Genomic DNA, 17,335 nt, shown 5'->3' with positions numbered 1-17,335 from the left:
TAGGAACGCGCACAGCCAGACAGAGCGCTGCTGGAGAGGCAGCAGACAGAGGAGAGCAGAGGAGGAGGACGCACCACACAAACACACAGAGACAAAGTTCTCCTGCGTCCACTTGAAGTATGGGACTCACAATCTTTCCATGCCGATTTAATGGAAGTTGTGGATCATAAAGGAAAAGAGGAGAAATACCCCCAAGGAACGAGCGCACCGATGGATCTTTTACTCGGCACCAGCCCGGTGTGGTAGGAGCGCTTTAGTACGGTGGAGCGGAGGAGACATCCAGTCATGATTTGGACCGTGTTTTTACCGCTTTTGGTTTCTTGCGCACTCGGGAACAGGACCGCGGAGCAGGTGCCGTTCTTCCACGGACATGTATTTGAGAACTCGGCTCCGGGCTCCCGGGTCAACGGGCTGAGCGTCCCGTTAAAGCGGCTCAACTCACAGAGGCTGTGCGGTACCGGGGAACCCGGCTCGACGGCGGCGCACTTCAAACTCCTGGGCGACGGGAGTGAGAATTTCCGTGTGTTTGCGCACCATAAACGCGGGCATATCTTATTGAAAACATCGGGGGTGTTGGACCGGGAGGAGCGGGCTGAGTACGCGCTGGGTCTCGGTCTGTGCTGCGGGCAATGCGCGGGACTCGCCCGGGAGGAAGGGGAGGACTCTCCGGTAGTCGCCGAGGTGGCGTCCGTTAAGGTGGACGTCCTGGACACCAACGACCACCGGCCCACCTTCCCCGGTGCCGATGTGAAACTGAGCCTGGATGATGCCACCGCGCTCCGCACGGTAATCTACACGGTTACCGCGCAGGACGGAGACAGCGGCAAGAACGCGGAGCTCATCTACTTCGCCGTGCCGAAAAACGGGAGTTTCTACGCGGTGCCCAAAACTGGGGATATCCTTCTAGTGGACTCGATCCTCGGTCTCGAGGGGCCGATTAAGTTCAACGTGTTTGCCCGGGACCGTGGGTGGCCCCCGCGCACCAGTCAGAGCATAGCCGTGGAGATCAATCCCCGGCAATGGCCCGCCGCTCCCTCGCAAAACTCCCAACTGGGGAAACGGAAACCTAAATCGGCGAAAAAGGGGGCGTCTCGCAGGTCCAGGTCCGTGCTGGAGTCCGACAACCCTGTTTTCATCAACGTGTCCGAGGATGCAGGAATCGGTTCCGTGGTGATGAACCTGAACCCGGTGAGGTTTCAGTCGGCCACGTTTGAGCTGGTGGAGCCCGACGCGGAGAGCTCACCGGTCAGCGTGAGCCGGGACAGCGGGGATATAGTCATATCACGGAGACTGGACCGAGAGACCGACCCTCTGGTGGAGATCACCGTCAAAGTTCAGGATAAAAGAGGTGTGTGTGCGTGCGTACGTGCGTGCGTGTGTGTGTGTGAGAGAGAAACACAGAGAGAGAGAGAGAGAGAGAGAGAGAGAGAGAGAGAGAGAGAGAGAGAACGGTATTGAAAAGCAAGCGCGTATTTCTCATCTCCATTCCCTGCCCATCACAGCATGCGATGTTTCAAAGAAAATATTGTGTTTATGACAAGTAGACAAGTATTTTGCTTCTCATTATAATTCTATATTTGGTGTAAAACGTCACCTAGTGTGTTATCGTGATATTTAGAAGATCCGATCAGGTGTATTCATCCTGTGCGTAAATTACGCACGGAGAGGCAGGCTAGACCAGGAGGTTCCCAGACATTTTGGTGTTCAAGGACCCCCATATAGATCCACATTAGACCACAGACCCCCATTTGATAAGATTTTGGCCCTGCTGAAAAGATTGTTGTTGTTAGTTATGACTTTATACAGAATTCTATAACTGTCTACACTGTAGGTGAGGTGAAGCCTAAAGGATCAAAACAGCCATCCTTGTATACTGTCCCATTGCGTTAACCTCTAGTGAATTCAACGAGTGAAATTATTCCCATTAAACTATTCCTGATTTTGCTGGGAACGCCCTGCCCTGGAACTCCTCTCAAGGACCCCTTGGTGGTCCCCGGACCCCAGTTTGAGAACCACTTTGTAAGGACGCTTGTCATACTAAGAAACAACGCTGAATGTGTTCGGTGTTTACAATAGAGGTTAAAATGAGTGAGATTCACTAATAGGATAATGATGATGATGATGATGATGATGATTGCTGCAGGGGAGACGCGCAGCGCTATCGGCCACTGTACCAACAGGTTAATTATCACCTGCGGATAAAGCAGAGCGAGAGAGAGAGAGAGAGAGGGAGAGAGAGAGAGAGAGAGAGATTACATGCAACCACAGTCACATTAATAAATGCGTACTATGTGCAGCAATGAAAATGAGACTAAATGAGCTTGACAGTGCACACTGGAGACTAGACTATAGGCATCTGTATCCACCATAACATGTCATTTAGTCTAGATTTGTTTGATCTATCTATCTATCTACCTATCTATCTATCTATCTATCTATCTATCTATCTATCTATCTATCTATCTATCTATCTATCTATCTATCTATCAGGTTAACTGGAAAGACACAGTCACACAGCTTGTTTCATTAAGGCCAGTTAATAGTGTGACTGGGGGTTTGAGTGAGTCAATGTGACCTATTGATGCTGATAATGTGAACTGGCCTGATGCAGAAAGTAAACTGAACCTGCTCTTAACACAAAATGCTGATTCACAATCCCAATAATGGCATGTGGAGTAGGCTGCGTTTCACTCTCATGTCCTGCTTGTGCACATTAATACTGCAAAAAAGAAAAAAAAAAGAAAAAGAGCAGTAATAGCTTTTCAGTGTCTTTTACTCGCTGTTGCAGTATTGCGGCAGCCTTTGAAAATGCATTTATAGATCATCAGGCAGCAGGCTCTTGCTGTGTGAGTAGAAGGTGGCGTTCACATGGGATATTTGGCATCTGTCATTCATGCACAAGTGTGCGTGGAAAGCAGCTAGGTTGCTGTGTTGCTGTGGGCGGGCGGGTCTTGAAACATTTTGAAGCCGTCTGTTCACATTTCATTGGCTGGTGAAGCCCGTGAGCGGATGATGTTTACCTGCGCTCTGTCTTAAAGTCAGTAATTTTACTTTTTCTTAAGAACATTTTTGCTGAAGTATTGTACTTCACTACATTTGAAGTCACATCCATTACAGAGGACAGATTTTGTGGCTTTCCATAAGCATCAGAAACTGGATCTACGTAAATTGACAAATTGTGGAGCGATTCACAGTGAACGGAAAGTCAGCAGAGAAGTGATCTGAAGTGAAGTAATCTGGCTTTTCTTTGTTTGAGCACTTAATTTAGTAATTTCCAATTTTTCTAATTAAAAGAATCTAGTTTGAACTCTGGCCGAAAAGATCACATCTTTTCTAAAAAGTCTCAGAGGACATTTTAAATGAGCTACTTTTTACTTTTACTGAAGTGGATTTTTACAGTACTTTTACTTCTATATTAGTAAAATATCAGTAAAGTAACAGTACTTCTACTTGACTAGGACATTCTAATACTCTTTCCACCATTGAACTTTTTTGATGGCCTGTATTGCGATATTTTCACACACTGCGCTCCGTCAATCCATGTCATCCGTCAACACATAGCTCTCATTGAAATACATGGGATATTGTCTGTTTTGTGGCACAAATGCTCATGTAGACGGGGACTAAGTAGCCCAGAGTCACCTCCATGAACAGTTATTACCATAGGGATTCTGTGCCAGTCCACTATGCTTGATTTGTGGGGAAGTCAGACAGGCAGCCTGTCTCTACCCACTGCTGCTGGCTCTGAAAATGGGATTACCCAACAGCATGCGTTCACTCAGCCTCATAGACATCTCTGCATTGGAATCTTGTGAACACAGTGCATGCTCCTCATCGTCTTTGGGTGTTGCATTTACTTGTCACACATTTGTATTGCGATATATTGAATTTTCAATCCAGCTGAAACAGACCCAGACACAGTGTTAATGCAAATGACCTATATGTAGATTGGAGGCACATTGCATTAACACTTTGTTGTTCGTGTGGCTAAATGTGGTTTGGGTGATCGGATTTTCAATGTCTCTTGGGTGCAGTTACACCTAATGATGCGTTTTTGCTCTAACAGGATGCATTTCACAGATTACCAATGCAAATCAATTTGCTTGAATCAAGACTGTGTCGCTTTCTTGATATGAGTGGGAAAATGTTGAAACAAGTGAAACTGCATTGGAAACAAGTGGAATTATATCAGATTGTTTCACTTGTTTTAAGGAAAACATGCTTTTAAGCCTCAATATGAGACTGAAGGACTTCATAAGATGGAAATTTTTTGGGGTGTAGAGGGTATATGTGCACACACACACACACACACACACACACACACACACACACACACACACAGGTATGCTATGAGGAACACAAAATTCCACTTGTTTACCAAGTGGAGTGGGGCGGATCAGTGTGAATGTCTCCTAAAACGGATGGATTTCAATAGAAGAAGAAAAAAAAATCACCCAAAAGCCTAACCATTTATGTGTTTGGGAGGGAGGGGAAGGAGGCGGGAGGGGGGGGGGGGGGGGGGGGTGGTGGTGTGTTTTCAAAAGCTTTGCCGTGACCTAGCAGTCTATCGCGTCACGCTGGCAGACGGCGTGTTTCATTTCTGGGCTTAGCACCGGGCGCCCGGGGGGGGGCGCCGCGCGGCTCCGCTCGCCGTCTAGAGCGTGAGGAGTGTGGCATCCGCTCGGTCGTCGGCAGGCTCGGTTGAAGTCTTTTAATCCGTTTGGAGTGGAGAGTCCTGCTAGAGCCTCGACCTCCCTCCATCTGCTCGCATTATCCCTGTAATCCCATCTCATTCTCTCTCTCTCTCTCCCTCTCCCTCTCTCTCTCTCTCTCTCTCTCTCTCGCGCGCGCTCTCTTACTTTCTCGCTCTTATTTTCCCTCTCACTCCAGGGATTTAGTTAGAGTGGAGGCACAGTTTAACACAGAGAGAGAGAGTGAGAGTGAGAGAGCTTTTGACGTGATTCTTCGAGGGATAGAAGTGTGTGCGTGTGTGTGTGTGTGTGTGAGAGAGAGAGAGAGAGAGAGAGAGAGAGAGAGAGAGAGAGGGTGTGTGAAGCTGGAAGCGGGGTTTTATGTATCAGTGTCTACCATCTTATTCCTCCTGTGTTTGTCTGTCCATCTCTGTGGCCAGCTCTGCAAAGTGTTTGGTGTGTGTGTGCGTGTGTGTGTGTGCATATGTCACAGGGGTGGGGTTTTTCTGCTTGTTTTTTTAGGGTTTCATTTTTCATCTACTGTTCATTTCTAATAGGATATTACTGTTTTCCTGTTTTTTTCCCCTGCTGTTTTTTGCATGTTCCTAATCATATACCTGTGTGTGTATGTGTATGTGTGTGTGTGTGTGTGTGTGTGTGTACGTGCATGCATGTGCACCCTCTACACCCCCAAAAAAGTCCATCTTATGAAGTCATTCAGTCTCCTACTGAGGCTTAAAAGCTTGTTTTCCTTAAAACAAGTGAAACAATCGGAGATAATTCCACTTGTTTCCAATGCAGTTTCACTTCTTTCAACATTCACATGAAGAAAATGACACTTGAAACAAAATGCTTGAAACAAATTGATTTGCATCGGAAACCAGTGAAACGATCTCACCCTGCTGGCAGATAGACTTGTGAAGTTGGACATTTTTTGCACTGTACGCCACTCATCCTGATATAAGTTTCTCCTGTGAGCGGATTGGCCAGAAACACTTTTCCATGGCGGTCGTCAGTATTCAGCCGGCGTTACCTGCGGAGGAAGTTTCATATTCAGCGAAGTGGATGATGCCGCTCTGGATCCTCTCCGCTCTCGTCGGGCGAGACGGGCCGCTTGGCGTATCGATCGCTCCTTTCTTTTTCTCTCCGTCTTCCCTAATTATTTCCTGTCATTCTCTCACGCCCGCTCTCAAGGTCCGTCCGCACTTTAATTGGTCAAAGAGAATCCTTCATGCCGCCATAACAGATGCCCCCCCCCCCCCCCCACACACACACACACACACACACACACCTCCATTCGTTAAACAAGCATCTCCGCTCGTACTTGTGTGTGTCGGTGGGGATTAAAGGAATGACAATGAGCAGGTGCCTTGTTAAACACATGTGTGGAGCGTGGGCATGTACAGGTACAGATTTCTGGATGTTATTTACTGTGCAGAAGCTCTGTGTGTGTGTGTGTGTGTGTGTGTGTGTGCGTGCGTGTGTTATCTGGGATGCATGGGATCTTGGTTAATGAGGAGAAACAGCTGGCTTTAATCAACGCGGACTGTGTCGGTTGATCTCACACAGATCTTCCCCTCTCTCAACTAGGCCGCACACACACACACATCACACATACACACACACACACACACACAAACACCTCTATAGTGTAAATAATGTAAATAGTAAATGCGAAGGCGCTCGAGGGACAACGTAATGACGAACCGCGCGCTCGGATCTGTGTGTGATTCATCGGCGGCCTCAGCCATCAAAATGCCAGTTATTCCACAGCACACACACACACACGTAAACACACACACACACACGCACATACATCCATCCATAAAACACAACACTGTGCTTATTGTGAGTTCAGGGTTGCCAAATGACGGGTTCCGTATTCAGACAGATGGCGGAGGGGGGAAGCCTGTTAGCCGCATATGTTATTCCTCTTTTGTTTATCGGGATGAAACGGAGTCTGCGAGCATTTGTTCCTTCAAAGAGCATAAATGGCACTGTCTTATTTTGTCTTTTGCGCCAGTGCACGGATACACATTGGATACACACACACGCGGATGCACACGGATGCAGTTTTGCTCGCTTCAGTCGTTCGCGTTCTTTTTCCCATCTTGCGAAAATCGCATGCCCACGCATAAACACACACACACATACACAGAGTTCAGCTCATTGTCCAAGACAGTGGCATCATGAAGGAGTTTCACCACAGCTAAATAGTTGGATCTCACAGCAGGCTTTCGATGACTCCCTGACCGCTCTCTTTCTTCACCCCCCCCGTCGCTTTCTCCCTCTAGTGCCTTTGCCAGCAATTTCTTTCATTGTTTTTGTGCTTCTGTTATGTAAACGGTTCATTAAGAAACATCCAAATTTTACGTTTCCAACTCCCCGCGCCCCCGTCGCTGTAATTATTTAGCTTCCAGAGGCATTTCCGATCGCTCTGCTCATTCGCTTCGCAACTTTCTGCAGAAACTTCTATTTTCTGTGCCGCCGCTGCTGCTGCTGAACGTCGCCGCAGAGCCTGCGGAGAGACACGCAGTCAAGCTGAGGCTCCCCCCGGCTCACAGGCGGAGCGGTGACTCTCAGTCTTTCACCGACGGTTTGCCAGCTGCAATTTGTAGGAATCCCAATCCTCTGCTTCAGATACCGTCAAATGTGCTGTGGAATTGCCGGCTTAGTGGTTGCACAGTTCTCTGGTCGATGGACACCAGGATAGATGGTGCAGAGTTGCTGTGGGAGCCGCTGTGAGTGGTGAGAGGAAGGGAGACTGCTGCCTTTGCATGGGGAAATTGTAACATCGGTATCAGCGAAGGCGCTACATGTCATATTTTCATGCGTCAATATGTCCATGTCAAATTAATTACCTTGGTAAAATGACCATAAACAAATGAGACCATGATGGAGACGATTGGTCGCCTCTATCTCACACCAGCGGTATCGTTAGTGCTAGTGTTGCTCAAATTTAAGACCACATTTCCCATAAACCTCATTGCTTCCCATCCCCCCTCCCTCTCTCTGGTGTCTTTGGCTTTACTGAAGAGGATCAACATGTTGGAAGTGATTTCTTTCACTCCTTCCACCATCTGCCATCACCAGAAACTCTCTTTAGCTCAGTTTGCTCTGGAAGAACAGCGCCCTCTTCCTGTTTTGTGCTGTAAAGCAGTACAGCAGATTTCCCTCCAAATCCGACGCGGTGGTAAACAAATTCAGTGTAGAGGCTGTCAATCATCTCGCCGGTGGTGTCATTTGTTTATGATAATTATAGTAATGTTTCAAAATGAATGTGATAATGATTTACTGATGTTCATGCTAGCCACTTTAAACAAATCTGTGTCTATATTTGACATGTGCCTGCTGCCTGCTGCCGTCGTCTTTCCATTGTTAGTGCTGCTCAGCAAGTCTTGACATCATCCATGCACGACAACATTATGCAGTTTCACTTATGTTAAGTCACACTGGTGTGATATTAGGACAGCTCAACCGTGTCTGGTGAGCTCCGGTTAAGTCACCACGAAAATTGAGGGTGACGTAACTGGTGTTTCCAGGTTGGGGTGACCCAGCCCCCCGACCTGGAAACACCATGACACCATCAACATTAAACCGCAACTGCAAAAGCTTTTCATGCTTTAGTGTCAAGTAGGATCAACGAGGCATTTCAGTGGCCATCAGCGTCTCACCTTCTAAAACAAATCGCCTTTTTATGAATGCTCACTTTTTCTTCTAAGGCCCCTTTTTCTGCTGCAGTAACATAACGACAGGAGGCTTTCTTAAGGTTTGAAAAGCCCAAGCAGTTGCCTAGTGATGAAAGCTTTTAAGAGAAGCCTACCGACTGAAATCTCTCACTTTTTCACTACATACCAGGTGTCCTTCCCACCTCGCGCCCTCTCATTGTGCGTCTTGTACACTTGTGTACTTGCGTATAAATAACGTCTTTGGACCAAGCCGTGGGAATGTGCTACGACAACAGCTAGCAACATATCCAACACTGCCCTGCTGATGCATGACTGCGATACCAACAGGTGTCAGCAGGAGCCAGATGCAACAACCTGAAGTGTTGACAGCATAACACTAGCAGATATCGCATGCGATCTTTGAGTGGCAGGCGCAGTCTCGTCCTGGATCACATCAAGCAAGTATCAGTAATCGTAGCCTATAATTTTGCAACTATAACAGCGAATAATTTTGGGCTGAGTTAACTGAAACAGTGATATTCTCATGTTGGTGATGCCTTGGCCTGGCTACTATCACAGCTGCTGTAGTGACTGGAAAGTGTGAGCATCACATCCCCTTTAAACTTCCACTAACGCTCTTAATTGCGCAATCACCTTAATTGCTTAATCTCTGTGAATTGCACGCACCCTGTAATGAGCCTCATTTGCATAAAAGGGCTGATTTTTGCACTACAATGCATATGGATAACCTTAAATATTGCATGAACAGTGACAGTGTCGCTGTTGCGGCAGCGCAATGAAGTGTGCTTTCCACCCACTGTGGGTGGTTTGTGACGCATGTTTTTTTTCTCTGTTTTTTGCGATGGTTTAACATCCACAACAGCGGCGCAGTGCTTTTGTGAACAACTTTTTGTGTCAAACTGATTAATATAGGTGTTTTGTTTGCCAATTTTAATCAAAGAAATTGCTGGCCATTTTCAAACAAAACGTCTTCAGCTTTGGCCAAGGCTAATAGTGAGGATGCCATGTTGATGCCATCAATACAACAGAGTCTTATAAAAGTAAGTAATCAGGGTGACATCAGAATAAAACATAATTTATTGCTTATCCTAATTCATATAAAACAAGCTTAATTCTGATTTTGCTTTATAGCCACAGAGTTTTATGTCATTACTTGGATACCCACTGTTCATTCCCATGGGAGGACGGAACGAAGCTGGACAGAAATACCTGTGACCCCGGTCCCCAATGTTAATCCCTTAGTCTATATGCGGAATTGTAACTTCCAAAAATCATTATGAATAATTCATTGTAGTTAGCAACAAACTGTGGCAAGATCAATTTTAATTTTTGAGCAATAAATCCGATTTTAATGGAGAGAGTGTTGCGCCTAGCTTTTTTAATGGAATTTTGACTGTTTTACAGTTTCACCTCTGCTCCCTCTATGCGAGTGCCAAAAGTCTTGTATATCTCAATTAGGGCCCAGCATATATATATTTTTTACACCAATATCATCAGCAATATTGCCATTTCATAATCGACATATTTCATCATTACTACATCATTGAAACTGCAGCGTTTCAGCGTTTCGTCACAGTGACCTTCATCATATTACTGAAATGTCACTATTTTAACTCTGGAGCAGTAAATCAAATTTTCATAGTGAGAGTGTTGTGAATACATTTACTAATGGGCCTTAATTCAAGGAAGCTCTTGTTATCAAATGGCTGGTAATACTCCCTCTCCTCTTGCTGCTCTTCTCATTTCTCCTCTGTCCTCTTCAGCAACAGAGGGAAGAGTTGAGTTTCCCCTCCTGCAGTTTCTCTTTCTCATCTCCCATCCCATCTTCTCTCATGTCCTTTGCGTCATGCTTAGTGGCTTAATGGGCAGAGCAAGGCACTAACACTGACAGGGTAAGGGGTTCAATTCCCACCGGGGCCATCATGCACGCTGAAATGTATGCACAACCGGCAGGTGCTTAGGATAAAACCAGCCAAATTGCATCTATTATGCGCTCTATCTAATAGGGCCTAACAGAGAAAAGAGAGGTTACGCTTTCTCTACTGCTTTTGTTTTTTCTCCCCTGTTCACTCCCAGGACTTTAAGGAATTTTCGAACCTATCGTCCATTTGCTTTGGTCCAAATTAGGGGACGGGTTGTTGCTCGGCTGCATTTACACAATGGTTCGGTAGCGTTTCACACAGCAAAGTTTCACAACAGAAGCCACATGGGAGCACTCATTGCCTTCATTGGTCAGAATGGGAAAGGCGTGGGGAAGGACTTTCTGTCAGCATCAGATATGGTTGAGAATCATTGCATTTTTTGTCATTTTTTGGTTCGCATCATGTTCTCGCTCCACTGCAAAAACAGAAAAAACAAACACTCCAGGACTGACCACCCTCTCAACAAGGTCTCCGTCCGAACGCTGTACTCTCATTGGTCCAAACAAACCCGACTAGGGGGGTAAACCGCTCCAGGGTTCGAAATAACTACTCAGAAAACAAGTAGGTGTGGAAATGCTGCAAGACCCTGAGGTGGTTCCATCAGCAGTGGGGTGGACTGAAGAGGGGCTTGAAGACCATGCAACAACAAGCTTTATTGTTAAAAGAAAGGGTTTTGGAGAACATCAAGCGAAAAAATAACCTATAGTACTCAGAAGTGCTATAGGAAGGACATCAATAAAAGAAAATGGATGTTGAAAATGTCCTCCAGGTAGTCCAAATACAAGCGTAATACGCCGGGATAACCTTGTTCCTCCACTCTCTTAATTGCATCTCCATTCTTTCCATTCTTCAGTGGAGGTCCTTCTCCTTCCTTGCCTTTCATGTAGCAGCGGCTACTGTAGCTGCTCTCTAATTGAAGCGTGTATAGTGGTAATATGGTGAGAGGAGTCTATTTATTTGTGTGTGGGTAGAGGCCACAGGGTAGCTTCCTCATGTCTAGCCTGCCTGCCTGCTTTCGCTGCTGCGGGATCAATTAATGTGTGTGTGTGTGTGTGTGTGTGTGTGTTTGTTTGTGTAATTGCATGTGTGTGTAGGAGGGTCAGGACACGCGTGTTTGGATCAAACAAGTATGTGTACGTGTGTGTGTGTGTGTGTGTGTGTGTGTGTGTGGTATCAGACCTTCTCTGTCTAACCACTGGCCTGCAGCACCTCCTCTAATATGCTGAGCACACCAGGGAGCGCCCTTCTGCTCCTCTTCCACCTCCGTCCTTCTTTCTCGCCCTCTCCTTCTCTCTCTCTCTCTCTCTCTCTCTCTCTCTCTCTCTCTCTCTCTCTCTCTCTCTCTCTCTCTTTCTCCGCCTCTCTCTCTCACACACACACACACGCACACTTTCACGCTCTCACCTTTCTTTCCTCATCTTTTTTCCCAGCCTGTCTCGCCAATCGATGCGAAACATGATTGAAGTACTTTCGTTTCCCGTTTGTGTTTGTGCGCGCGAGTGTGTGTGTGTGTGTGTGTGTGTGTGTGTGTGTGTGAGTCATGCACATACCCACAGTCGCTGCTGCGTACTCCAAGGCCGATGTAGCAACACACAAAATCAGTCTGATATGTTTTCCACATCACATGGACTAGCTCTCCCCTGCTTTCTTGCTTTCTCCCCCTCTTCCTCGTCCTCCCTCTTCCTTACCCTCGCTCCATACCTCTCTTCTTTCCCTCTTTTCTTCCGTACTCCATTTCATCCTTCCACGACTATCTATCTCTCCCCTGTCATCCATGCCAGCTTTTTTATCGCTCTCCCCATTTTTCTCTTCCTGATCCTTTCCCCTCCCCGTTCTTCCCAACCCATTACATTTTTTTTTTTCCCAGCCGTTGATATATGCCTACTTTATTCCCTCCTTCCCCACCTTTTCTTCACTTATACTCTCCATTCCACTTTTCTCTCTGGGGAAACACATCTCTCTCTCTCTCTCTCTCTCTCTCTCTCTCTGGCTCATGCTATCAATGTGAGTGATTGTGCAATCCCGCGGTGTGTTAAAGACATGAGGAGACTGTCAAACAGATCAATAGACAGTGTCTGCATATGTCTTCTGTCCCCAGACGCTGTTGCTCACACACACACACACACACACACACACACACACACACACACACACGTATACGGCAATATGCGTCACTCACACATGCCGGCAAACGAATGCATACATGGACATGCACACACACACACACACACACACACGTTCAGTGCAAACTAAAACAAACGTACATACAAAGGGAACACTCCATGGAATGTGTGCACTCACATTTACACCTACAAATATATTAAAAAATGCACCATCACACACACACACACATGCACACAGACACTTTGATTCACTCTCTTGCATGCACACTCACACAGTCTCTCTCTTTCACACACACATATGCAACATAAAGCCTGACAATGCACCAATGCACAAAACACACACAGCCGCACAGACATACAATAGGCACATATACAGACGCACAAATACACACACACAGACACAGACAGACACTTGTGTGGGTCACCCAGACAGCGGCAGTGATTGGTGTGTTTTACTGTGATTGATTTCCTGTCTGAACCAGAGGAAGTCAGTTCATCAGATTAAACAGAGACAAGTTGAGAATTAAAGATTGGAAGCAAAGCCACTCTTTCTTTCTCTGTCTCTGTCTCTCTCTCTCTATCTCTCTCACACACACACACACACATTCAGACACATACAGATGTTACACACATGACGTGTACACTCACCTTCACACCATATGGCTCCGAGGCATATATTTCAGATTCTCACCCTCACAGACATGCACACACACCCCCATAGAGAGACAATGATAACCGCCATACAAGTGCCTTAATCTCCTACAGTATCTATCCTGCATCTGTCCTACCGTAGCAGCCGCTGCTGCCTAATTTGTCTTTCAAATGGGTTAAAGTAGAACTGAATAGGCATTATGTACCACATTATTTGTCAGATCATTCCCTGGGCTTGAAACAGCTCCAGTAAGGAGGGTAGAGCACAGCAACAAATCAGTAAAATTAGACTGCTACAATGGCTGCATCTGCGAGAGCACTTACATTACCATTTATATTTTAGACATTTAGCTGACATTCCTAGCCACAGTGACTTCCAATGAGTGCAACAGTTGAAGGAGCTTCAGTCCTAGATCAGCGACATTATGAGCAACCAATAGAAAGTGAGAGTGCAAAGGTCAGGGCTTTAGCAGCCTTATATATTCCAGTGACTATAGAACAATTATGTAAGAGCAAAGTGCTAGGAAAGGAAATAGAATAAAGGCCAAGGAGAGATGGAGAAGGGATTGGACCATGACCTGGAGGTATGGGGGTGTGGGACTGGACCATGGTCTGGAGGTTTGGGGGTGTAGGACCGGACTATGGTCTGGAGGTATGGGGGTGTAGGACCGGACTATGGTCTGGAGGTATGGGGGTGTAGGACTGGACTATGGTCTGGAGGTATGGGGGTGTAGGACTGGACTATGGTCTGGAGGTATGGGGGTGTAGGACTGGACCATGATCTGTAGGTTTGGGGAAGTAGGGCTGTATCATGGCCTGGAGGTTTGGGGGTGTAGGACTGGACCATGATCTGGAGGTATGGAGTGTAGGACTGGACCATGATCTGGAGGTATGGAGTGTAGGACTGGATCATGGTCTGGAGGTATGAGGGGTAGGGCTGGACCATGGCCTGAAGTTATGATGGTGTAGGACTGGACCATGGTCTGGAGGTATGGGGGTGTAGGACTGGACCATGGCCTGGAGGTATGGGTGTGTAGGACTAGACCATGGCCTGGAGGTATCGAGGTGTGGGACTGGACCATGGTCTGGAGGTATGGGGTGTAGGACCGGACCATGGTCTGGAGGTATTGGGGTGTAGGACTAGACCATGGTGTGGAGGTATGGAGGAGAATTTGGGGAGATTGAGGATTTCTGGGCTTCAAGTTAAACCACATTCTAGTTTCTCTCTGTGCTTTAATTATGCAAGGTCAATGTTTATTCCTGTGCACTTGCATGATGAAACCGGGTGTTATTACAGACAACTCATAAACACAAGTGGTTGCATATCGCTGAAAACCTTAGAACTCCAATTTGGCGGATTTTGATGTTTTAACTTCAGATTTTACCTGGCAGTGAATGCAGCTCTGGCCTAGCTGGCTGAAATCCCATCTCTCTGCCTCATCATGTTTCTCTTAGTCTTATTTGCTTCCTTTTGTCCATGTTATTGTCTGTTTTATTGTTTTGTCTGGCACCTATTACAAGCTCAGCTATCCTGGTGGTGGTTGAATTGGTTCGCCCAAGGTCTCTTACATTTTTTTCCCAAATAAAGTTTTACTCCTTGTATTCACTAAGGCTCCAAGGTTGGTGGAGCCATGTAGGTTCAGCTAGTTATGTCTTTCCAGTATGCTATTTTGTGTCTTGTCCTTTATTTTGTTTCCTGTGCTTTTATTTTGTTGTACACTGCATCTTTTTTTGTGTGATTGACTGTTGATTAGTCAGATCTAGGTAGGCTTGATCTCTGTAAAGTCCTTTGAGACATTCCGAGATTCCATGCTCCTCTATGTGCTCATGAAATTCTACGGGGCTCATTAAACCCTTTCAAACTCCACACTGAACAACCTCAAAAACGCATGATCGCAGAGCTAAAAACAAGGTTGTTTATCTTAGTTCCTGAATAACTGACATTTTGGAGATACAAGGCTGTTACATGACATTGGCAGTATTAAAGGTAAGTGATCTGATTGGTCAGTTTTCCAGGCAGGCAGAGATAGAGCTGTCTTGCAACAATAGCCCGAATTACTCAAGAGTATAAATCCAACCCTATCTTCACACACACACACACACACACACACACTCACATGCACGTGCACACACACACCCAGTCGCACACAATGGATACACTCAAAGAGATTTAGGGAATACTTGTCATCCTAAATTGCATAGTCAGGGTAATCTAATTTCAGACACAAAAAAATGCCTGAAGGTGTCATAAAAACACAGTCCCACTTTAGCACATAAACAGTTTTGTGTGTATCTGGGTGCCTTTGTGTGTGTGTGTGTGTGTGTGTGTGTGTGTGTGTGTGTGTGTGTGTGCGTACGATAACAAGAGCCCATGCCGTGAGCAGTGATCTGCTAACACAGTGGATTGAGCCGGCTCTGCAGGATTAGCGGTGGTGTGTAAAACAACACACTCTTAATTACTGCAATACAGCCATGTACAATCAGAAGAGAGAGAGAGAGAGAGAGAGAGAGAGAGAGAGAGAGAGAGAGAAAGAGACAACACTTTTAATTGCTGCAATACATTTAAGTGCAAGCCAAAGAAAAGCAAGAAGATGAAAGAGAAACAGAGGGTGTATTCTCTATGTTTGGATATTAAATACATGCAGGAAGGGAATGTCACCTATGAAGCAGCCTTTCCTTGCCTGCAGAGCCCTAAGCCACAACTTATCATGTACACACACACACTCACACACACACACTCATACACATACACACACTCACACACACACACACGCACACGTGCCACAACACTTTTATTCAGGCGCTATCTGCCAGCCAGTTGCCCTCCACAGTGGTCACAATGGGATAAGACTGTTCTGTCATTGTCATCACCATCTGCCTACGTGTGTGTGTGTGTGTGTGTGTGTGTGTGTGTGTGTATGTGTATGTGTGTGTAAGAGAGAGAGAGCGAGAGTGAGAGAGAGGCTGCCAGTCGGGGCAGATCGATATCACAGCAATGCTTAGTGCCCATCAATGACTCCTTGTGTGTGTGTGTGTTTGTGCAAGTGCAAGTGTGTGTTTGTGTGTGTGCATTTCCCAGTGTCCAGTGACAGAGAGGTGGGGAATGGGCAGAGGATGGATGGTTTAATGAAGGAAGGAAACAGATGAGTTGCTGAATCCTATTTTCTGCTCCAACTGCCCTCATCTCTCTCTCTCTCTCTCTCCCTCTCTCTCCCTCTCTCTCTCTCTCTCTCTCTGTCTCCTCTCCATCACCCTCATCATTTCTCACTTTTTGCTGTTTTAACAATTTAATTTTCAACCCCCGTTTTCATCTCTGTTAGGTTTAGACAGATTTACTGGTTTTCCGACATATGGGGCCAATATTGTCCTTTTATTGAAAATCGGATATCAGCCAGTCACTGAAACATTTTCTGCTATCAAACTCCATAGTAGCTGTAGAGAGTTGGCATGAAAATAGTTGGTTGGCCTTCAAAAATCCATACTGGTCAAACCCTGATCTCGTCTTCTTCTTCTTGTTGATTTACGTCATCAGACTCTGATCCACCCTCATCATTGATCGCCTGTCCATCTTCAGGCAGTGTTTGCAAGGCCTGGGGTCTCTCTCTCTCTCTCTCTCTCCGTCTGTATGTCTCTCTCTCTCTCTTTAGTTGCTCTATCTGTCTTTGGTCTTTCACTCTCTCTCTGTCTTGATCTCTTTTTAGTCTCTCTTCCTCTCTCCGCCGCTCCGTCTTCAGTCAAATTCAGTCCAATTAAGTCTCAATTCAATTGAAGTCAATTCAAATCAATTCAGTTCAACTCTTTTCAATTCAATATGTTTTGCTGGCATGGATGGTAGATGAGCAGTGTTGCCAACGCATCCAAACAAAATTGAATACAAATAATGAAAATAAACAACAAGTACGTAGCTGTAAAATGAATGAAATCTCTCTCTGCCTCAGTCTATTTTGTTCTCTCTTGTTCTCTCTCTCCAGTCTCTCTCTCTGTCGTTTCTCTCCAGCCCTGATTAGGTTGTTTCCTATCTGCTGTGGTGAATGTAGCGCTGTGTGGCTAATTGGCAAGTTCAATCAGAGAGACAAATGAAGAGGAGACACTGACCTTTCAGAGGTAGTCACTCCTCTCCTCTCCTCTCCTCTCTCCTCTCCTCCCCTCTCTTCTCTCCTCCTCTTTTCATCTCTCCTTTCCTCCTCATCCCTCTACTCCTTTGTTGCCCTCCTCCCTCCTCCTTTCCTTGCTTCAATTCTTTTCTTCATTCCTATTTG

The 17,335-nt window shown here is 46.0% G+C and overlaps 1 protein-coding gene across 1 annotated transcript in view; it reads left to right on the top strand.

Moving 5' to 3' along the window:
* The first annotated feature begins 285 nt into the window (after positions 1-285).
* Positions 286-17,335, top strand: part of LOC139916098 (neural-cadherin) — a 293,386-nt gene continuing 276,336 nt past the window's right edge. The window contains exon 1 of the mRNA XM_078288504.1: positions 286-1,348. Within this exon, the coding sequence (XP_078144630.1) occupies positions 286-1,348 (1,063 nt within the window). The remainder of the gene's footprint in view (positions 1,349-17,335) is intronic.

Source organism: Centroberyx gerrardi, chromosome 1 (assembly GCF_048128805.1).
Source record: "Centroberyx gerrardi isolate f3 chromosome 1, fCenGer3.hap1.cur.20231027, whole genome shotgun sequence".
Taxonomy (NCBI): Eukaryota; Metazoa; Chordata; class Actinopteri; order Beryciformes; family Berycidae; genus Centroberyx; species Centroberyx gerrardi.
The sequence above is the reverse complement of the archived record's forward strand: the minus strand, read 5'-3'. Positions and strand labels throughout refer to the sequence as shown.